Source organism: Diospyros lotus, chromosome 2, assembly GCF_014633365.1.
Source record: "Diospyros lotus cultivar Yz01 chromosome 2, ASM1463336v1, whole genome shotgun sequence".
Classification (NCBI taxonomy): domain Eukaryota; kingdom Viridiplantae; phylum Streptophyta; class Magnoliopsida; order Ericales; family Ebenaceae; genus Diospyros; species Diospyros lotus.
In genome coordinates, this window is record NC_068339.1 from 4856814 (window position 1) to 4880036 (window position 23223).

Sequence of the window (23223 nt, forward strand, 5' to 3'; positions counted from 1 at the left end):
GAGAGACACAAGAGTCTTGGGAGTCGTACCTTCACTGATAAGAATCTTGACGAGTAACTAGATCTGGTAGAGGTCCAGATCTGGTGATCTTATAGAGTTGAGGGTCTGGTAAATCTGGTGGGCTGATGATAAGGTGGCCCAAGATGAGCGAGCGACCTGAGAATGACGAGTGGCCTCGGATGACGAGTGACTTGAGGGCGACGAGTGGCCATGACCGAGTGACCTGAGGGCGACGAGTGGCCTTGATGACGAGTGCCCTTGATGACCGAGTGGCCTACAAAACGAGAGCACCGTTAGGACGCGGGTGGGGGTCCCCGCGTAAACCCTCCGATGCTTAAGTCAGAATCTCGAGAGAAAATGAAGAAATTATACTTTTATTGCTCAAAAAAGCGTATCCCGGAATGAATGTGGGGTCTCATATTTATAGTGGAGGAGAGAGAGAGACCTCGCGGTTTTCTCGGCGAAAATCTTGCGGTCAATTACGGAAATTTCACAATGCTGATCGTCTGGCGAGAGAGGGGGGAATTCGGCTAGATTGACAATCCCGAAAGGTCACTCGGTCATGCCGAGTGACTTTCACTCGACTAGGCCGCGTTTGGGGGAGGGACCACTCGGTATGACCGAGTGACCCTCTCCACTCGGTCATGCCGAGTGGGCCCCACTCGATTGAAATAGATTGTTGTATTTTGGCAACAACAATATGTATATATTTTTTATATACAACTCATTTCATCAGTTGTATATATTTTTTTATTTTTCATCAATTTTATATGTATATATTTTTTGTATGTCAAGTTACTTACATAAAAAAAAACTTTAATTTTCGTTTCTTTTTTGTATGTCAAGTTATGGTGACTCTCAAAAGATAATTATTTAGAAATGATATTACAAAAATTATATCTTTAAAGTTTTACAAAATTATATGAATTTCCAAACATTTTTTGAGTTAATAAAAGATTAGTGTAATTTATAGGATGTAAATAGTAATTGTTGTAATTTAGTAAAATTTAAGCATCTTGAGGTGAGTTACCCACAAATTTTTTTTAAAAAAAAAAAAAAAGTTTTGTACCCTCCTCATGGCCCAAATTTATTAATAAAAATGAATTCTAAAATATTTCAATATTATTTTTTATATTGATTTTGATGTTTTGCCATTTAATTTAGTATTGAAAATCAAATTTCATAAAAATATCTATCCAAACTAAATAATATTAATTAATTTATAACTGCCTACCTGATATTAATTAATTCATTTAAATAATAATATATAAATATATTTATATGTAGTAAGACATTGAATATTTTTAATTGAATAGGTAAGCCACATACAATTGTAAAACTGGAATTCATTTAAAAAATGTCAGACTAACTTATAAAACGTCTTAGTAATTTAACAGGATTTAAATTTAAATAAATTACAATAGATGTCCTAACATTCAAACTAATTAAGTACAAGTAATACCCCACATTATGGAGAAATAATTTTTATATGTATTTTTATACCAACCAATATGTATATCAAGAGAGACATTTAGAGAGCATATATATAAATATTTCACACAAATTCAAATTCAAACCCAAATCCAATCTAAGCAATAAATACAATACAACACAATACAATACAACAGTAAGTTACTAAACTTGTTGAATTACAGTAGAGTAGAGGAGAAAGCATCTGTTTTCTCTCTAATTCCAACGTCACCTTAATTTCTTATTGATTCTATGCTTGCAATGGTGACGGTCTGAGAGAAACAAATACTCAATATTTCATTTTTTCCCTTTATGCATATGGATGGGTAAAGGGAAAAAAAATATGAACAATGCTTCCAATACGGGCTGATACTCTGCTAAGTGGGATGACCAAGCACATCTATAATTTATAAAGCTGGTAGAACAAGAGATTTAGAAGGGAAATAGGCCAGGATCATTTATAAATAAGGATGGATGGAAAAATTTGGTCAAGAGTTTTAATGAACTATAGGAAAATGTTATGACAACAAACAATTAAAAAATCATTGGGATTATATGAAGAAATAATGGACACTTTTTAAACAAATGATGCGAGAAGAGTCAGGTTTGGGGTGGGACAAAAGAAATAAGACGATTACGGCAAATCACGATTGGTGGGAACAGAAAATAAATGTATTTACTTTTGTCATCCATATGATGATATTTTGATATCTTATATGTTATTTCATACAATAAATGATAATTAGTTTGTGGGTTTACAAGAAAATGAAAATTTTCGAAAATTCAAGAAAAAAAGACCTGTCCATCATTTGGTTTCGCTATGATGGCTTGTTCTCTGATATTATAGCAACTGGGGAAAGAACACGAGCTCCATGTTAATACAAAGCTCCAACCCAACTTTCAAGTACTGATAAAGATGATGATGCAATTGACAACACTCAAGAAATACATGATTATGGAGAGCCATTCGCTAGGGAGAATACTCCCAATGATGTCAGAACTGGTGACGATTTGTTTCCAGAACCAAGTTGGCAACGAGAGACAACACCGAGTGCTAAAAGGGTTAGGAAGGAAAAGATGTTGAGTGGCGCTATGTTGAGAAAAAAATATTAAAGAATTGATGCAATTATATTCTAAGAGCACAAATACTTCACACTTAGTTGCAGGACCAGGTGCAAAGAGTATTCCAAGATGCATGACTATATTGAAGAGTCTCAACATCCTAGTTGGGAGTAGGTTGTGGAATTTTGCTTGCACTTTTTTTACCAAGCCAGCAAATCGAACCGTCTTCATTAATGAACCAGATGATAAGGCCAGGATGTATTGGTTAGACTATCTCTATCAGAGGGATGAGGAACATCGACCTCCATTGTGAAGATGTTTCTTTAATATGTTTGAACTAATGTGGGTTATGTTTGAGTGCTACTAATTTGGGTTATGTTTAAGACTTGTTCCAAGTTTAGAATTATTTTATGTTTGAATGCAATTGTTTTAAGTTTATAATTATTTTGTTTAATGTTGTTGGAATGTTGTTGCCTTACTTAATTGAGTTGGTAATATTTGTATGTAGGCATGAGTTCATGTTTGTGAAATTGCGTTAAGTAGTTAACATTGGCAGTTTTGATACATCTAACGTTTAATGCTTTACTTATAGAATAATGAATCATTCGGATAATGCATATGATGAAACAAATGATGAGCAAGATAATGCAGAAACAGAAACCCAATCAATGTTCTTATTCAGGCAAGTTGCAGGGGTTATTCTAACTTATTACGCCAAGTACATGCTAAAGGAACCATGTCATACATCTCAACGAATAAGTCATATGCTTATTTAAGAAATATTATAAAGATTTTCACATAACGAAATCAAATTTCTTGGATTTCTGTTGTGATTTAACTGACAAATATGGTTTCACTCCCACATGAGAGATGTTTGTGCCTGAATCAATAGGAATATTTTTGATGATATGTGCGCTTAGGGCTGGGAATTGATTGATACAAGAAATGTTCAATCATTCTGGTGAGACAATTAGTCGACAATTTCATAGGGTTTTGGTTACTGTTAATAGGTTAGTTGCTGATATTATTAAACCACATCCTGACTACAATGCTGGAGTAAGATACCACAAGCTGACTAATCCTAAGTATTTACCATTCTTTAAGGTATCTATTAACACCTTCTAATAATGTGTAATTATTCTTAAGTTAATTGTGATTTAAAATTCTAATATATGACATTATATTGCAGGATTGTATCGGAGTTATTGATGGTACTCATGTAAAGGCTAGGCTGCCATGAGGTCAAGAGATACCCTATATAAGACGCAAAGGATATCCAACCCAAAATATCCTTGCAATTGTGAACTTCAATATGTGTTTTACATTCGCATGGGTAGGGTGGAAGGGATCAACTCATGATGCCAGGATATTCGGTGAGGCAATTCGTAGATCAGACTTGAATTTTCCCCACCCAATGGGAGGGAAATATTATTTAGTTGATGTAGGGTACGCTCATGTGATTGGATATATGGGACCATACAAGGGTGAGAATATAAGATATCACCTTGAATATTTTTTATGTGCAAGAACATCGCGTTTACGTGCACCAAAAGGACATAAAGAATCATTTAATTACTTACATTCTTCTTGCAGAATGGTTGTTGAGCGCACTTTTAGAGTGGGGAAGTCTAGATTTAGAATTTTAGGAGATATGCCTACATACAATTTTGATACCCAATGAGACATAATTTTAGGTATAATGGCTATCCATAACTATATTAGGAATAAGGGGGTACAGAATAATACATTCATAACAGTAGAAAACGAAAATTATATTCCTAGTGCACAATTTGTCTCTTCATCTGATAGTCAATTTAACGAGGAAGTGAACCATAATGATAATTATTGGATGGCATTGTGGGATGCTATAGTTCTAGATATTGGACAATCATAATAATTATATGTAATTTTTTAAGTTTGTTCTACTAATCCTTTTTGTATTTGTATGGAAAAATTGAACTTCATTTCAAATATTGTGTCTCATCTACATTTAGATTTTGTAATTATTAAGTTTATTTAATGATCAATTAAATAGTCTTACCTAATTTTATAATTTTATAATATATATCAAATTTATGGATGAAATAAATCCCACATTTTAGAAATAATTTATTTAAATATTAATGTTTTAAATGTATTGATAAAATGTAAAAATAAATAATTTTTTATAATGTATCAACATATATATTTAATATTTTTATGCACTAAACCTAAATTTATAAATACAAAGTATTGTATTAATATGAATTTTTAATAATTATGTATAATTTATCAACTTGTAATTGTAAGTATTTCATTAATATTTTTTTAATATTTATGTATAATTTATCAACTTATAATTGTAAGTATTTTACATAAAGTATGAAAAAATTGAACTCCAATCCAAATATTGTGTCTTATCTACATTTAGATTTTGTAAATATTAAGTTTATTTAATTATCAATTAAATAGTCTTATCTAATTTTATAATTTTGTAATATATATCAAATTTATGGATGAAACAAATCCCACATTTTAGAAATAATTTATTTAAATATTAATTTTTTAAATGTATTGATAAAATATAAAAATAAATAATTTTTTATAATGTATATATTTAATATTTTTATGCACTAAATCTAAATTTATAAACCTAAAGTATTGTATTAATATTTTTTTGATAATTATGTATAATTTATTAACTTGTAATTGTAAGTATTCTATTAATTATAAATTAATTTATAATTTATTTGACCAAAAATAATATTTTTATACTTTTTAATTGTATTATTTAGCATCATGTTTATTTTAGTCTTTTTGTTAAGTTCTGACAACGTATCAGCTTTTACAAATCAAACACATAATTAATAATTGACAGCTTAAAAGTACATATATCCAAACATATTATCAACTTAAACACTATTTAACTTTTAAATTAAAAGCTAAATCACTTAAAAACTATTAAAAAAAAGGCTAAGCCAAACAATCCCTAAGTCATTCCTTGAGTTGGGCGTGGGGGGCATCTGCCTCTAATAGCTAAATCACTTAAAAGCTATTGAAAAAGAGTTGTGCTATTTGTACAGAAGCATTCTTACAGAATGCTTACAGATATGAGATATCGCGAGAAATTAGCGATATCTCATGTGTAAAGTAAATCAATTTATCGCGATATGTTCAAAGATAAATCTCATCTAAATGAAAAGAGAGAGAGAAAGGAATGGAGAAGAAGCCAGGATTGTTCTTCTTCAAGCTGGGGAAGAAGGGCTTGCCGTGGTGGTGGCTCAGAAGCTCCGGCCACCGGTGGAAGAAACTCAGCTTCCAGTTTTGGTTCGTCGACGGCTTTCTCTTGAAGATTGTCTTTGTCTTAGAAGCCATTGCTCTCTCTCCCCCTTTCTCTGTCTGTCTTAGAAGCCATTGATCTCTCTGTCTTAGAAGCTCTGGTTCGTCGACGACCCCTCTCTCTCTCTCTGTGTGTGTGTTCTTGAAGAACCCTGTTTCTGTCTATGGAATGTGAGACTTTGGAAACTTGGGGCAAAACTATTTTGAGATTCATTTGGGTTTGGGTTTGGTTTTTTTGGGTTGTGTTCGCTATTTATTTCATTTAATTTTCTTGTATAAATCTTTATTTAATCTGATTTTCTTGTATAAAACCTAACTATTAGTATTAAATTCGAACTTCTTCAAGTTCTCTCCCTGCTTCAATGCAGAAATTGGTTATTCAAAGTGATTATCTTTTGTTTTGTGATGCAGAAATTGGTTATTCAAAGTGATTATCTTTTGTTTTGTGTAGATTGGCCTGAGGAAAGATTATGGATTTTTGGTTTGGGTTTTGTTTGATTTCCAACTGGAGAAACGAGAGAAAGATTGGACAAGCAGGAAAATCTTTTTCATAACAGAAAATTATTTTCAAATTTATCTCCTCTTGTACTGGATTTTCCTTCAAATTTTCTGGCATTTTCTTCACAAACTAACCAAAAAAAAAAAAATAATGACTTTCTTCTCTCCAGGATCTTCTTCCACATTCATTTTCCAGAAGGATGCAGACTGTAAAATAATGATCTTCTTTCACATTCATTTTCCAGAAGGATGCAAACCGTAAAATAATGCAACTTAAAAATTAGAACTGAACAACTGAAAGAGGAAGAGATACAAGTTGAGTTCGGCATTCCAGATTTTGGGGGGAGAGAGAGATTTTACATGGGGTAGACTGTAAAATAATGCAACTTAAAAATTAGAACTAAAAGATGAAGAGATACAAGTTGAGATCGGCATTCCAGATTTGGGTTTAGGGGGTGGGGGGGAGAGATTTTACATAGGGGCCAAAATGAGATATCTCTATTCAAAGTGATTATATTTTGTTTTGTGAAGATTGGCTTGAGGAGAAAATTACAGATTTTTGGTTCGGCTTTTGTTTGATTTCCAACTGTAAAAACAAGAGAAAGAGAAAGGACAAGAAAGAAAAAAAATTTCATCACAGAAAATTCTTTCCAAATTTATCTCCTCTGTCTTGGATTTTCTTTCAATTTTTCTGACATTTTCCTCACAAACTGATAAAAAAAAATCATGGCTTTCTTCTCTCCAAAATCTTCTTCCACATTCATTTTTACAGAAAGGAAGGACGCAGACTGTAAAACAAAGGCAAATTCTGAAGATACTGTTCAATGTTCATGAGTAATGAGCCATTAAAGTCAAAGGGGGAAATTGGGTCATTTATGAGGGATAAATTGGTCATTTCAACGTTTCTGTAAAGCTTCTGTACATTTCTTTCTGTACAAATAGCATAACTCATTGAAAAAAGCGCTAAGCCAAGCAGCCCCTATGCCATTCCTTAAGTTTGGTGGGGGGGGGGGGGGGGGGGGGGGGGTGGGGGTGTCGGCATTGTCACAGCGTTGTACTTGTGTAACGGTGGGTGCGAGGCGAGGGGCATTGGACAGCGTTGTGTGTGAAACTTCGTGGGCGCCTTCCATAGCGTTGTGTGTGAAACTTTGTTCCCAGTGTTATAAACCTGTTTGTGGGGGGGGGGGGGGGGGGGATTAGGAAAAACTAGTTTGAACCACAAGAGAAGGGAACAAAGCAAAGCAATGCCTCAGCACAGCACATCGATGAATTTCAATATACAGATCAATTACACTAACGCTGATTTTAGAAGCATGGAGAGCTTTTACAACTACTCACGAGAGCAGGATCAGCCTCCACATGGTTCGTCTTATCACACCCTCCTAACCTTCATAGTTCCAGTGCTCCTCACTGCTCTGCAAATCAAGTACCAAGCAAAGCGAACAACACCATTCGAAACCCACCCCCGTTCCATCACCATTGCTGTTGCGAGTTTGCTTATCTACTGCTTCCTGTGCGATGCTGAAGTTAAATTATCTTCAATTCGCTGCCCCCGAACTTACACTATTGTGGTCTGCCGTGGGAAGGCATGCTTTGCTTCACTTCCTTGGGTGTCTTTGGCAACAATTCTTCTACCAGACTCATTTGCGCCGCCTCTCTACTTTCTCTTTATTTTGTTCTCAGCAGTGGAGTTACTAAGCAGCCCGTTTCGAAAGCTGTCAAACTGGCTAACAGGCCATGGCTCTTCGGGCATGGAACCTGTACTTCCAGTGTAACTCAAACAAAAGCAGGATTCGTCTACAAAATCGGCAAAAGAAACTGTTACAATAGTTATTGTACTAGAGTTGTATTAGCTAGAGTTTGTTGTATTTTTGTTATGTTGATACGTTTCGTGTCAGAGTTTGTTGCTATGATTGATACATTTTGTATTAGCTAGAGTTCGTTTCGTAACAGGCCACTGCGTTTAAATTTTCAGGCGCACCCTTCCAGTCGTCTTCTTCACATCAGAATCGCCGACCGTCGCTTCCCTCTTCACCGTGGCCGACCGTCGCCGTCCTCTCCTCTTCCTCCGTCGCCGGCGACAGTTGTAGACCCTTTAGATGTGCTCCCTGTGTCGTTCCAGTCGTCTTCAGATCTGCTCCCTGTGTCATTCGTCATGCCGCCGGTTGCCGGAGTCGACTTCCTCGCGGCCTTCGTGGGACCGAATGGCGCGTGGATCACAGCGCCTCCCAGCAGGTCACTCGCTCACGCCCATTCTGCATCCCTAACCTCTAACCGGGTCGAACCCGACTCGGAATGCTACCAGCTTGACCCGACGATTTCTCCGCCTCTGAACCTCCGTTTCCGACAAAATCGACATCAAAATGCTCCCAATCAAATTGCCCATTGACTCCAGCCAGCATCAATTTTTTTTTTTTTTCAGAAAAACTTAATATTTACCCCCAAGTCAAAGTCGTTATACATGGATACATTCACGTGTGAGAAAAATTATACGTATACATATACAAAAGCGTGAATAATAAAAATTACACAATACATATAGATACATGTAAAATTACATGAATATATATACATGCGCCTAAGAAAAAAAATTACACAAATATATACGTGTAAGAAATACGTACGCGGAAACTGAATGCATACAAAATATATACGTCCATATATTTTTTTTAATTGAATTTACAAAAAATTATCAATATGAGATACCCATCTCTTTAATACACGTGCAAGATCAAAAAGACTCCTAAATAATCTATAACGAGAAAAATTGAAACAACAAATAAGCGGAGATACTTCACGATTTTAATATCAATTGTAAAATTTTTTTAAAAAAATACACATACTGACCTTTAATTATTATTTGAATACAAAAAACCTATACAATTGAATGAATGCTTCCGACAAATGAGTTAATTGCACACTTATGGTAAATGCCCTCACATTTTCCCTTCTTTAAATAGTATTTATCACATAAATAAGGCCATCTAATACATAATTACATCTAATGTAATTATGCTAATAAATAATTACATATCTTATATTTAGGGGTGTTCAACTTTTCGGTTTGATCATTTATAAGCTTCTTCTTCAACTTATAAGTTATATAATTTATTTAATTACACGTTTATTAAAAATTTATGAACTTAAATGCTACAAAGTTTAAATACTATTTTAACATCGTTTTGGAAAAAAATTACTATGTTTCCAACTTCTAAAAAAATTACTATATTTCCAACTTCTATCCCATCTCTCTGCTTTCTCTTTGTCGTTGTCTCCATTTTTTCCATAGCGGTCGCCACGTCCAGCCCCATTCCCATCTCCATCAATTGTTGTCTTCTTTTCTATTGTTTGCCAGCACTGCTTCATCTATATATATATATATAACATATATATTTTAATACTTATTGTATTAATATATTTAAGATTTTTAAGAATTTAACCTAAATTTAAACATAAAGTATTGTATTAATATATTTTTTATAATTTTATATAATTTATTAATATGTAATTGTAACAATTTTATCAGTTAGATATTAATTTATAATTTACGTTTATTAAGAATTAGTATTTTTATGAATTTTATTTGTATTATTCAAAAAAAAATATTTTAATTTTTTTGTTAAATTATGATAGTTTATCAATTTTTTTAAACTAAACACATAACTATATAAATGATAACTTAAAATATATTTATCTAAACATATTATTAAATTAAAAATTAATCAATTTTTAAGTTCTACATACCTTTTATAAGAGCTTATAAGTAGAAATCTTTATAAACTTAATAAAAAAAAAAGAAAAGCCAAAGAGCCTCTTAATAGGTATCACTCTTATGTTACTATAGATAAGTTGATTTCTAATTTTATCATTTTCATACACGGCCACAAATTAACAGATAACATCCTTATCATCTCATCTGTGTTCACATAAGTGCCACTATCCATATCAATAGTGTTAATCTTGTACTATACTAGCTGGTGGTGGTATGTGATCCATGGTGGCGGGGGCCTTCTCCGTTGCTGCCGGAAAAGTCTAGCCGTGTCGGAGTGTGGTTTGTTTTCTTTTCTTGTTGACAGTAGTGTTTTTTTGGGCATGTTATAATTTTTGGGTAGAACTCATCCTCAAAAGCTAATTATTAAGGGGAGGGTGCTCAAAAGATTATAAATCTCACACCAGAAGCTTGAACTTCTAATATGGGGCAAGTTCCAACCTTACAATGGACCATAACATACCATCATGCTCTGTAGCCTGACGCCCACGATGACAGGCTGTGCATTAGTTTCTGCTAGTCTCGAGCGAATACTGCAATGTCGACGTCATCTCCGTCGCAGTTCGCTTGCACTGAGAGCCATGAGTCTGGCTCCGATACCATTGTTATAACTCTTGGGTATAACTTACTCTCAAAAGTTAGCTGTTAAGGGGAGAGTGCCCAAGAAATTATAAACTCTACATCAGAAACTTGAACTTCCAATGTGGGACAAGTTCCAACCTTGCAATGAACCATAACATATCACCACGCTCCGTAGTCTGGCGCCCACGACGGCAAGTTATGCACTAGTCTCTGCTAGTCTCGGGTGAATACTGCAATGTCAACGTCACCTCCGCCGTCGCTCACTTGCATTGGGAGGCATGGGCCTGGCTCTGATACCATTGTTACAACTCTCGAGTAGAACTTACCTTCAAAAGCTAGTATTAAGGAAATGGTGTCCAAGAGATTATAAACTCCACCAGAAACTTGAACTTCCAATGTGGGACAAGTCTCAACCTTGCAATAGACCATAACAAAAGATTGTCGTAATAGTTATATTTCTAGATAAATATTTTATGTAAAATAAAATGGTGGCATTTTAGAAATTCATAAAATGTAAAAAAATCTCTAGTATTTTTTATATAAAATTTTTATAAATAAACGAACTAATTTATAAATTTAACTGTTTTAGCTAAGAAAAAAGAAAATGAAATAAAAAAGGGGCCCACATCTTACTATATTAGGTGTTATCTTCTATAAAAGGTGTTGGTATGTTTTAAAAGATTATACTTGTTGCCGCAACGGCATCACTGAATGACTCGCTAGCTTCAATGGTATCATGCTGAGTTCAACCACGTTTTTCTTATTCTGTTTTTTATTATATTATAAATAATTTATTTTTTATTTTAATTTTATTTCAAAAATTATATTTATTCTAATAACACCCTCTTTTATTTATTTATTAATAAAGGTTAATTATATTTATTTTTACCTTACTTATAATTCTCACTATTATAAAAATTTATTATTTATTGTATAATTTAATAATAAATATTATGGTATTAAATTTTAAAAATATTTAATATATTTTAAAATTAATTTAATAATATTTTTAAAATACAATCATAATCAAATATATACATACACAAAATCAATAATCAAATACACATATGCATAATCACGTACACAAATTAATAACTAAATACACAATATCTCTTCTCTAATATACAAATAATAAAATTTTTGTAAAATTACAAACCCAAATTTGTCTGTGCCCGCCGCCGAACAACCTGCTCATCGTTGCTGACGGATCTACTGTTCGTTACTGCTGTTGCCACCAGATTAGTGGTTATCACTCTACCCCGTCCGCTGCTTGTCACCACTGTGTCTGCGTTTGTTTCTTTGATTGGGCTTCTTTTGACGTTAAGATAGCTCTTTGTGGGAGAGAGATTGAGATCGCCAATTCTAATGAGTGGATTGGGGTTCACTAAAAGTTTGACCAACCAATTTGGCGATAACAAGTGGTGTTTGAGGCGGATAAATTTAATTATCTCGCTATCTATTTAACTTAACGGGCGATTTCGCTGTGTGTATGAGTTAGTCCAACTGAGTGAGACTGGGTGTTTAAGGGGTAGACACCGCTAAACGGGTTCCGCCAAAATAACCTGAAAATTAGTGGGTTTCTGTTTTTTTTTTTTTTAAAGGTAAAATTAATGGAATTTCACCCGGAACCCACCCATACCCGTTTGTACTTGTTTAAGAGCTGTAAATACGGGTTAGCGGGTCGGGTCGACTGCCGAATGCGCCTTTCTTCTCCTCCTCACCGCTCTCTCTAACGCGGAACGCGCTCGACGAAGAAAAAATATAATTAAAATTAATCAAAGGTGATGTTTTATAAAAGTGATGGGTAAGTTGTGCCACATCCTTCGGGAGCTAAAATACAAACGAATGGCATCTCCAGCAGCCAAATTCATCTTCTTCTTATCTCTTCTCACCCGCCTGTTTCTGTTTGCCCCCTCTCTCTGCTTCCTCGCCGCCGCCGCCGACCCAGTTCCGGCCCCATGGCCGCACCAATTCCACTCAATCCTTTTCATGAACCGCAGCGGCAAGCTGGAGATGATCGACCTCTGGTACGACTGGCCCAAAGGACGCAACTTCAACATCATCCAGCACCAATTGGGCAAGCTCACCTACGATCTAGAGTGGAACAATGGAACCTCCTTCATCTACACGTTGGACCAGAATCGAGAATGTAAAGTCCTGAACTTCGAGGTGGGGATTCTGAGGCCCAATTGGCTCGACGGCGCCACCTATCTCGGCCGGCGGTACGTGGACGGTTTCCTCTGTAATCTGTGGGAGAAGGTCGAGTTCATATGGTACTACGAGGATGTCGTTTCCAGAAGGCCGGTGTCTTGGGTCTTTCTTCAATCAGGTTTGCGTTCCTTTATATCACATTATGATATGATTCTAATTGTAACTTTTGGTTCAAAAAAGGCGCTTGGAATATCTGTATTTTGGTTTGAGAACTAAATAATAGTCGAGAAAGTGCATTTGAAGAATTGATTTGATTTCAAAACAGTAGTAAACTATAGGAAATAACCAGAGATATTTCCTTAGATCAAAGTTCTAACAGTTGGTGTCATAAAAGAAAATTAAATTAAATAAAAAATTCCAATTCTAATCATTGTAAAATTAGAAAGAGAAAATAAGAACACATAAGTTACAACTGAACATGCCTAGAGTTGTGTGGTGCTGGAAATTGCAGGAGCAGCTGCACATGTGATGACATTTGAGGTGGGAAGCGTGCTTGAAGATCAGAAATGGCAAGCCCCTCTCTACTGTTTCCAGAAGACCAAGAAAGAGAGTCTTCTCCTTGAGTCTGTGGCCAATGTTGGCTCCCATGGTGGTTTAATCAGAGGGCCAATATAATCTTAAAAACTGATTAGTTTGCTGCTTCTTTTTCACTAAAATAAAAGGGTAAGAATGGAGTCTAAAATAACTTTCTATTAAAATGTCACCAAAATGTCTTGCATTCGTATTTTGTTCACTTGCTGGGAATTGGGCGCTGTATCAAATGCAGCAAGATCTTGGGCTTGACTGTTTTAGAAGACCCTGGAGTTATCTTTGGAGACCTTGGAGCTTGGGCGTACCATGCCATGCATTAGAGTTGCTAATTGAGCCCAATACAAGATGTGCGTTGCTTACTCCCTGAAGATTGATTTTTGTTTCTTTTCAGGACTATGTATTCTTCACTAGTTGTTGGTCTGGAGGTTTATTTCTTTTGGTATTTGATGATGTCACTTGCGGTTGATGCTGTAGTTTTTCCTTTTGCTCGGTAGTAGCTAGTTTTTGATGGAACTTTCTTGATATGTTGTGTTCATCAGTGGTTGCATCCTCTGTTCAGCTGCTGTCGAGCTTTATTATTTTTTTAGATTACATCTCATTACTGGTGTTTCAGTCACTCTACCCCTATAGTTACATTAAGGAGGTAAATTGAAATATGTTTCTGAATGATCAGGGTGGTAGACTTTAGCACCACTAATGTCACTCTCAAGATCCTCCTCGAGAAGAAAATATTTTATTTCCCTCAAGAATTGAACCCACACTAAAAACTCTCGAATAAACTTTCAACTTACCCCATTGCCACTCGGCTCTCCGGGGAGTGCTGTCAAGCTTTTTTTTCTCTGTTGCATTTGCTGCTTTTAAGTTGTTTTGGGTTGTAGTTCTTTCTTTGGAGAGACTGTGACACTTTTGGTTTTTTTTTTTAAATTACTGTGACACTGGTTGGGTGGATAACATCAGTCTTAATGAATAAATCCTTTCTTTTTATAAAAGAAATGGCACCAAATAAATGCATAAAAAATCTAAAGTAAATTTCATAGACTTTTTGTTGTGTTCTCAAAAAATGATATATACCTCTTTACTATTAATATAACAAGTAAAATGATTGTTTTGCTCTTATATTTACACAGATTTTCTCTCTCTCTCTCTCTCTCTCTCTCTATTTTCTATGCTCTCTTTCTTTCCACACAACACAAAATGACATATACCTCTTTACTATTAATAGAACAAACAAAATTATTATTTTGTACTTATATATTTAAACATATTTTCTTATTTTTCTTATCTCTTTTCTATACTCTCTTTCTCTCTCCTCTTCTTATTTTTATATCAAAGTAAATTGGTGTTATTTTTAAAAATATAAAATAATAAATGCAATTTAAAAAAAAAGATAAAATTTACCCAAAAATCTATTGGGGAGCTGCTAAAATAGTTTGAAGTGTGAATTAAGTGAGGTGATTGTGGTCCATAGTGGCAAGCTTTTGGTTTTGGGGAACCTATCACCTATGGGATCGCTTGGATTTTTCATTTCATAGACTTCGGATGGATATTTAATATGAGAATGAGAATGATGTGTAATGTAATTTCTCACATAACATGCTGAATTTTATTTATATGTATTATATTATAATAATATTATTATTATATATTATAATTAATAAATTTCATAAAAGGGCCTAATTATTTAACACGGCTAAATCTTCGGTTTCTATGCTCTCTTCCTCTTCTGAACTACAACCCTTTTCTCCACTTCCTCATCCCCAAAGTCGAATTTTTCAGTGGATGTCGGAGCGAGGATTCACAGGGAATCGGAATATACCCCCCCTTTTCTCACCAAACAAACAAGACAAGTTCGACTTTTGCAATTCCCAGTCTTCCTTAACCGCCATTCATTTCTTTTTCGCCTGAAAAGTAAGCGCCGATTTTTGTTTTTGAAACCAAATTTCAGTTGAATTGGAGAGATTGATGAAGACGGAGGTTGGGGCGAGAAAAGTGTAGCAGCGGCGGCGGGGATGGGCCCGGATTCTGGCACGAGTTCCGACGGATGGGGCCGCGCTCGGAGAGTGGTGGTTAAGGCGCTGGTGGTGATCGGAGGCGCAGTCCTGCTTCGGCGTCTAACCAAGTCCACAACTCCTTGGGAACATACTCGCATCGTTGCTCGCTCCCTCAGTGGCGTAAAGGTAAATCCTCTCTCAATCCCATTCAAAATACTCTTCGTTTCTATTTTTTTTTTTATATTGATTTATGTTTCTGCTTACTTTGTTCGTGTACTGCTGGTTGGTAGTATTCAAGAGAGCAAGCGTCCAGAGACCCCGATAACTACTTCAATTTCAGGTATTTTTTTTCTCGATATCCCTGTATTGGATGCAAATGCTTAATTTTGGCCTAGTGATTGTACTCTGATTGAGTATATTTCATTTCTCCTGAGCATTTTTTTGTGCTTCTTTCAAGTGCCCTATTGCTTTGTACTTCGGTACATATACACACAACCTTCGCACTTCCACTTCAAAGTCGCACACAATCACAGCTAATTGGACCTGTAGAATAAGAGGGCCGTGTGTTGCATTTCGACTTCAAAGTTGATACATCACCCCTAGTTTTAGGCAAGACATATGAATTTATTTTGTTCAACCTAACAGCATGTCATGTGTGTTTCATGTGCCAATTTGACCAATAAAGTATTTAAACCAAAGCGTCTGTATGTATCTTTTGAGAAATACAGAATAGTGTGTTAATTTTTTTTTTGTCTTTTCATTAAATCTGTTAAGCATCTCTAATGGGTGTTAGTTTTTCACTTTAGTGTAAAATTTAGGGGGGCTATTTTTCAATTTTTAAAGTATTTGCTCAAGGTAATGAGGATAAGAAGTCATTATCACATAATGTTTTTAGTCCCCCAATCTCCTCGCTTGGTCTACGTTTCCCATTTTTAGATTTGTTTTACCTTTTGCTTTTAACTTAATGGTGGCTGGTTTTATTCAAACTGTTGTTCACGTTTGACAATCTTGTGACTGGCTGTGAAAGAACTTGGAAAACTCTTTAACTGTGGTACCTTATCATTTGAGTTTTAAAACTATTCTTTTCTGCTTTCTTGGAAGTGAAAAAGATGAGGACAGATCATTGCTATTGAAAGAGGTGAACACTTCAAACAAGTTTACAGAACTAGATGATTTGTCTAAAGGGTTAAGAGCTTTTTATTCCATTTTTTCAGATGGCTTTCATGCCCAGCTGCAGAGATGGTGGATGGCTCAAAAATTTTATATTTTGAACAGGTTATTCTATCTCCTAATGAATGTTTCCTCCCTACTTTTTGAGTAATTTAGAAAATTTTGGCTTCATGAGACATCTTTTTTTGGTTCTTGGCAGGCCTTCTGGAGAACTCCTCATAAGCCATTCCGTCAGGTGTACCAGATGTTATTGTCATAAATCTAACCTACATGCAGAACCCCTCTTTTTGCTATCTTTTGGTTTATTCCGATTTTTCTCTTCCAGCATGTAATTAGTTTCATAGTGACTGTAGTTCCTATTGTTTTCTTTTCCAGTCCTATAACTGGCTTTGCAACAATCATAATTCATTTACACATACATTCAAAACTTGGAATTTGGTTGGGAAAAGAGAGGAAATTACAAGGAAAACTATTTGCCTTCATGTTTTCCCTCCTACTAAAAGCAATGTTAGATTGAAAAGTCATTGTACTATGATAACAAATTGTGAAACCAGTCAAAAATCATAATAAATCAAGAAAAAGAGAAGGAATGGAGTTGCATGGGGAGATACCAGCATCCTGTGCAGAATTCCACTAATAAAAGTTTTGAGTTTGAGTCTCATTTTTCAATCAAACAATAGTTGGCATTTACAACTAGATTTTCCTTTATGGTTTTTTGTTATTTTATTTTTTTATGAAAGTGATTTCCTTAGGGTATCTGTATCATTTTCCATAAGTTTGTGTAAATGACCCTATCCAAACACAACCTAGGTGAATTTATAAACTCATGTGCAGCCTTAATGAAATAATTTATAGCCATGGTACTCAAGTGTTTTAAATGCTAGAATTTTCTAGGAAGTTTTATTCAGAATGATTTCTAACAGCTCTATTGCTGCAGAGATTTTTCATGGTGAAGCCTTGCCCAAAAGAGATGAAATGTGATGTTGAGGTGAGTTCAAAATTGTTACGTAATTCAGTTTCATTCCCATTACTGTTAGCATGGCATGAATGCATGATCTGTCATTCAACTTCATTTCTGTTATTAGTATGGCATGAATGGACTGATCTATCATGTGAATTTGAAATTTAATTTTGGTAGATTGATGAGGATAAGTAGATTCCGTTTCTGTAGTTAGTTTGTATATTGTCAGATAATAGATTCCATATTATTAGTGGATTCCATATTTTGAAGCAATGTTTTCTAACCTGGATGGACTGGCCAATTCAACCAGTTGAACTGCTGACCAGCCCAGGAAATGGGTTAAATCAACACTGAAAACTGTTTTTCTATTAGACCTGGTCCCTAAAGTAAAAAACAAGAAGAACCTCAGCCGAGGCAATGGTTCATTCAAACCATTGCCAGTAAGTCAGTTCTTTCTCAAGCTAAAGGGGCTAAAACTATCCAGCCTAGCTTGTTCTCATTCTTCAGAACCAGAGGCAGAGGACCAGGCTTTTCAAATCCAGCATGTGAAAATAGTCTTCTCTTCCTTCATTGTTCTGGTAAGTCAGGCAATGCTCTAGTTCTGACTCATTTTTTTGTTTGTTTGTTTCCCCATCTTATTTTTAAGATATCTCTTTCTTCACTCTCAAGATTTCAGATTTCCTTTCAAGTGTCAATTTATTTGAGTTGCTCTTAGTATCTAAGAGAGCAACACATATCTGGCATGCAAGAGTGGTTGCATCTGGCCTCTCTTCTTCTCTTCTCTTTTCGTCTTCCAACCCCGCCCCCCCCCCCACACACACCTATTTTCTTGACTTATCAATAAAGACATTTCTTAAAATAGCTTTGAAATTTCTATCACCTCTGGCTTTGAATTTAGATTTCTGAGATTGGGTTTTCAGATTTTTTTAGGAGAAACGTTGAACAAACAAATGGCTTTTGAAATAAATTTTTAGATTTTAGTTATTTAATTTATTAAACATGACAACTGTTGCATCACTGTTTGATTCTGATTGAACCATTAATCCGTGAGCCAGCTCCTTTATGTTCACTAAACAGTCTCAGTCTCTGATCATTGCTTTGAAGCTTATTAGTTTGCTCTTTTCAGTTCAGTAATTATAACTGTTGATGCATCGTCTTTGCCTGTGATTAGTTGCAGGAAACATGATGTTGCTACTGTTTTGGGCTAAGATGTGGTGTTTTTGCTTTTCTTGGTTGATGAAATCTGGCATTAGGTGTTGATTAAGAATCTCTGGGAGTTCTCGCAAGTATTATACCATCTTCCTAGACTCAGAAGATAACCTTGATTGGCTTGCTGGCATTGGTTACATGATATGTCTCTCACTCATGACTGCAAGTTATTTGAGAATTTATCATATATCATTGTCGAGACGTTCTGTTTTCTTTTGGGAAAAATAACTCTTGGCTTCATTCCCAGTTGCTTGCGTGCATTATGTACTGGACCATTGTGTGTTTCTTTTCTTGGATTGATTTTATTTTTTCCTCTAGTTCCCTTTTTTGGGGGACTCTGCTTCCAAATTTCTGTTTGTATGGTAGTGCTAGAATTTTCTTCTTTTTCATTCATGAACTTCATACATAGTTTATGGAGATAAATAGCATGTTGTTTTATGACTTGTACTCAATTTCAGCTGAGTACTTATGCCATTAGAGATGCGGAAGAGTATAAGAATTTTTGTGATAGACCAAAGAATCAGCGGCCACAGCCAGAAGAAGTTATTGGGGTAAGCTTTGAGGCATATTAATTGCCAAGTCCATGTAGTTAGGCTATTAAATGTTTTCTAATGGTGAACTTGTATCTTTCTTTCACTTGGGGAAGCAAATTTTAATTTTAGTTCTGGCAAATTATGGTTTCTGTTCTTCAGAAGATCTCTTAAAGAACTTCTCCTGGGACTAGGAGGAATGCAAAACAATTTCCTGTCTTCTCATCCTATAGGATTTCTTCTCTTACTCACGTTTAGATATTATCTTCATAACAAACTACAGGACCAGATATCTGAGGGATAACAAAAATTTTAGGAATATTTAATTGGTTTTGTAGTGCATGCCTCTCCATATTTGGTACATAACCTCAATCAATTTATTTATCTAATATTGCACTGCTGTGTAGTTTTGTTCATTATAATTTTGGATGGTGCATAGTGAAGAAAAAACTAGGGGTGCACTGAAAAATTAATTGAATTTTATAATGTTGTGGAGTATCCAGGAAAGGAAAAGAGGTATTATCCTTTCAGAATTATTGTTCTTGGCCATATCTTATACACAAGCAAAACTTGCTGAAATTTAACACCTATTCTCTTGGGATGATGTTCCTTCATGTAACATTCTATGTAAATGTCATCTGGAGGATCATGTTGCATGATTTTCTAACTAATAATGATAATGGACAATTGGTGCTATAACCTTGTTCTGCTAACACTTCCTGTGAGATTTTGGTCCAAGCTTGGAACGCAAATTTACCTAATTTAAAGACTTTTCATTTCGATGTTCCACATTTGGAATATGATTGCACATTGAACTCCTTTTATGATGTGCAGGATATTGCAGAACATTTGACAACAATATATCTAAAACGATGTGAACGTGGAAGACGCTGCTTATATGAAGGTTCAACTCCATCAGATGGATTTCCTAATTCTTGGGTATTTATGCTTTGATCCCGTTTCTCATTTTCTTTCTATTCTTTTTCCTTCTGGGTAAGTTATTCTTGTAAAAGCTATTCTACTCTTTTGCATTCTGATCAGTTACCTGTCGCCCTAATATGACAGAATGGTGCGACGTACTGTACCTCAGAACTTTCAGTATTGAAGAATGATGAGATACACAGCTGGGATAGGGGCTATGATGATGATGGAAACCAAGTATTAAGGCCTCTGTCATTTGAATACTTAAATCAAATATTTGGTTTCTGAAACATTTCTTTAAAATTGGTGAAGCATCTGGTATTTTTTTTTTTTTGAAATTTCTCTCTTGTTACAGGTTTGGGGAGTGAAAGGAGGTCCTTACGAGTTCAAGCCTGCACCAGCTTCAAATTTCGCTGATATGTTCTCTCCTTTAAATTTTCCTGCTTCCATGGAGAAAAGGATAGAGGGTTCATTTATTCTCCAAGAATGATTCTGTTATTCGCAATCATCATATGTAAATCCAAACTTCTTTTTAGTGGACGTCAAATTTCTCAATCAGTTACACACTGTTTACCTTCACTAATGTCACATATAAAAATGTTTGGTGCAAATGACACGGTGGCGAATATAGATTGAAAGGGAGTGGTCAGGTATGGGTATATATTTGGTTCATGCCTAAAACTAGAATGTGAGATCCATCTACTTTGAGGTAGTAAATGATCTCAACTTTTTGCACATAGATGGTTGTTTGGATGTCTCGGAATTGTCTGCCCTAGATCACAGATTCACACAGATAGACAAGGACTTACAGACTGTATGGCAAGTTACATGAGCTTTCTCGCATAGGTTGAGTAAATTTTGCATATTCTGCTCTCTGGACCTTAGATGCTTAGCTTACAAATTGTGCCTACATGAATCTGAATTAACTTAATATTTTGGAGAGCAACTTCCTGATGAGTTTTGGGAGTCGTGGCAGTAATAGTAACCTTTGTGACCAGAAAGTCAAATGAGTTATAAAAATAGTCTACTTAGCCAAAAAGGAGGAAAGATTGCATACAAATAGGCCCTTCTTCAAACCCCGCAAGGTGGTGAGTTTTTGTAGCTGAGCGACTGAAATGTCTAGGTTGTCCAATTTGTTCTCCCTTTTGGTTACTATATCATCCTTCATTCTAGATTCCATGAGCAAGTACTCTCTTTGCGTCTTTGAGCATGTCTGTTTGGTATCCGTACAAGAGTTTTGGAGTACTCGTGCATTCTGAACAAGCATTATAAATCTATTGTATTTTTCTTTTTGATTCCTTGTGGCTCTTGAATATAGCTAAGAACGTTGGTATTTCATATCAATGTAAAGAGTGTAGCTGGAACATACAGTGCATTAGTTTTACCCAAAAAAGAAAACAAAGAACAAAAACGAAGTTTCAAGAACAGTTCTGTCGATCCTAGAATGATTCTGTTCGTGCGTCTTAGAAGGCGTTGTTGAGGTAGAAATATAAACCAGCCAGTGCAGCTGCCCCCACCACAATTGCAATGGGCAATGCTTTCCTGTATCCATGGAAATTCAATATCAAAGCGGGGAAGAAGATTAGAAGAAGAAACCCATGTAAAGAAGAAGAAAAGAATGGCAAAAGCGTTCCAATACTGTCTTAATTCGTGAGTTTCGCATCTTACCCAATAGCTTCATCTCTCTGGATCTCTGCTTTTCGGGCCTTCCGGACATCTGCCTGGTTAGCATCTTTGGCTACAGTAGGTGCATATGGCCTGAATCTTCGTTTTGGAGCTCCACAAACTGTAGTCATACAATTAATTGTTCAATACTGGTTAAGTTATAATTTGAATTAGCCTATGACACATTGTTTCCTTTAATGCTTGTGTTTTCTCCAAATCCAGGAACTGTTGGGTGAACCCGAAACCCATGGGGATTGGTTAGTTCATTGCAGAGGGTAGGGTATAAGATTGGCCAAATTTAATTATTTTTCTTTCTACGGCATTTTCTAAAATAATGGAGGATTGATTACATACCGGGACAGAAGTACTTGTCAGGCAACTTCTCGAAAGGAGTCCTGTCATTGTAAACATACCTGTGCCAGCAGCAAATTACAAGTTACAACAAACAACGTCAAGGCCTCACAACTCAACCCAATCCAACCCGGAATATTCCCAAATTAAAAGCTAAAATCAACAGTTTAATTGTACCCGCAGTCCCGGCAAATATAGGCTTGCTTTGAGGCCACGCGCATGGAGAACTTGGGAGCAGCAACAGAGGAAGCAAGAGGCTGCGGCGGCAGAAACAGGCGGAGCGACCGAGAGAAGAACGAGGATTTCAGAGCAAACCGATCCAAAGGCTGTCTCAGACCGGCATTGCTGGCGGCCAGAGGGGAAGGCGCCGCCATGGAATGGCTGAGCTGAAGCCTTGTGGGTGCCTGTACAGCCATCTTTGCTTTCTGGTGTGGTGGCTCCTCTTCCAAGTTGGAATATTGGAGAGGAGACGAGAAGAGGTGGGAAAGATAAAGAGTTAAGAGTGTCTTGCGCTTGGGCATCAAAAATCAAAAATAAATGTAATATTAGTGGGGAAGCGTGGATGTCATGCTCCCCACACATGGAGATCTCTCTCTCCCCCACCCGACTATTTTTGTTGCTTTTTCTTATCTTTTTGGATGGTCCCGCCCCATCCCCATCTTCCACTAACTTCCATCCTCTTGTATGTTTCCCTGAAATTTTTTCTCCCACTTATTGGATGAGCGGACAAAATTTTAGGACTTCAAATCCCACTGCCCCATTTTTTTACTGTGTCTCCAAAGTTTGTCCTTTTATGATCGGTAAATTATGAATTTGAGATATAGAAATTTTTTTAATAAATAAATAAATACACACACACACACATATATATATATACACATTGCAAATACCCTACTTGATCATCAACACTTCAAATGAAACTTAATTCATCTAGTGTTCTTACACAAGTGTTTAAGATTTTACAATCTTCTGCTTGCTGAATCA

General features: G+C 35.5%; 3 protein-coding genes across 5 annotated transcripts; 2 read left to right on the forward strand and 1 right to left on the reverse strand.

Moving 5' to 3' along the window:
* The first annotated feature begins 12515 nt into the window (after nucleotides 1-12515).
* On the forward strand, nucleotides 12516-14015 carry LOC127795297 (uncharacterized protein At4g14100-like). The gene is made up of 2 exons (XM_052326893.1): nucleotides 12516-13028; nucleotides 13362-14015. The coding sequence occupies exons 1-2, from the start codon at nucleotides 12545-12547 to the stop codon at nucleotides 13523-13525; spliced, it is 648 nt and encodes a 215-aa protein (XP_052182853.1). The 5' UTR covers nucleotides 12516-12544; the 3' UTR covers nucleotides 13526-14015.
* A 1122-nt stretch (nucleotides 14016-15137) lies between these two features.
* Nucleotides 15138-20778, forward strand: LOC127795688 (chromophore lyase CRL, chloroplastic-like). 3 transcript variants are annotated; one of them, XM_052327518.1, is made up of 10 exons: nucleotides 15138-15288; nucleotides 15387-15618; nucleotides 15723-15772; nucleotides 16647-16707; nucleotides 16802-16837; nucleotides 17540-17590; nucleotides 19231-19323; nucleotides 20137-20241; nucleotides 20368-20460; nucleotides 20579-20778. In XM_052327518.1, the coding sequence occupies exons 2-10, from the start codon at nucleotides 15451-15453 to the stop codon at nucleotides 20711-20713; spliced, it is 792 nt and encodes a 263-aa protein (XP_052183478.1). In that variant the 5' UTR covers nucleotides 15138-15288; nucleotides 15387-15450; the 3' UTR covers nucleotides 20714-20778. The 3 variants fall into 3 exon arrangements, with proteins under 3 accessions (XP_052183478.1, XP_052183480.1, XP_052183479.1); XM_052327520.1 differs by having other exon boundaries at nucleotides 15138-15618; nucleotides 20368-20468; XM_052327519.1 differs by lacking the exon at nucleotides 19231-19323 and having other exon boundaries at nucleotides 15138-15618.
* A 760-nt stretch (nucleotides 20779-21538) lies between these two features.
* LOC127795690 (uncharacterized) lies at nucleotides 21539-22758 on the reverse strand. Its single transcript, XM_052327521.1, has 4 exons — nucleotides 22417-22758; nucleotides 22243-22301; nucleotides 21892-22009; nucleotides 21539-21765 (listed from the first exon to the last, which is right to left on the reverse strand). Exons 1-4 carry the CDS (start codon nucleotides 22653-22655, stop codon nucleotides 21687-21689), a joined length of 495 nt encoding a protein of 164 aa, XP_052183481.1. The 5' UTR covers nucleotides 22656-22758; the 3' UTR covers nucleotides 21539-21686.
* Between the last annotated feature and the right edge of the window lie 465 nt (nucleotides 22759-23223).

What these genes read in the sequence shown, in the direction of transcription:
- LOC127795690 (XM_052327521.1), bottom strand. Translation starts at nt 22,655, where the DNA reads ATGGCTGTACAGGCACCCACAAGGCTTCAGCTCAGCCATTCCATGGCG. An exon ending in TGACAAGTACTTCTGTCCCG is followed by an intron (nt 22,010 to 22,242) that starts GTATGTAATCAA and finishes GTATGACTACAG; the next exon opens with TTTGTGGAGCTCCAAAACGA. An exon ending in CAGAGAGATGAAGCTATTGG is followed by an intron (nt 21,766 to 21,891) that starts GTAAGATGCGAA and finishes CCATGGATACAG; the next exon opens with GAAAGCATTGCCCATTGCAA.
- LOC127795688 (XM_052327518.1), top strand. Translation starts at nt 15,451, where the DNA reads ATGGGCCCGGATTCTGGCACGAGTTCCGACGGATGGGGCCGCGCTCGG. An exon ending in AAATTTTATATTTTGAACAG is followed by an intron (nt 16,708 to 16,801) that starts GTTATTCTATCT and finishes GGTTCTTGGCAG; the next exon opens with GCCTTCTGGAGAACTCCTCA. An exon ending in ATGATGATGATGGAAACCAA is followed by an intron (nt 20,461 to 20,578) that starts GTATTAAGGCCT and finishes CTCTTGTTACAG; the next exon opens with GTTTGGGGAGTGAAAGGAGG.
- LOC127795297 (XM_052326893.1), top strand. Translation starts at nt 12,545, where the DNA reads ATGGCATCTCCAGCAGCCAAATTCATCTTCTTCTTATCTCTTCTCACC. An exon ending in TTGGGTCTTTCTTCAATCAG is followed by an intron (nt 13,029 to 13,361) that starts GTTTGCGTTCCT and finishes TGGAAATTGCAG; the next exon opens with GAGCAGCTGCACATGTGATG.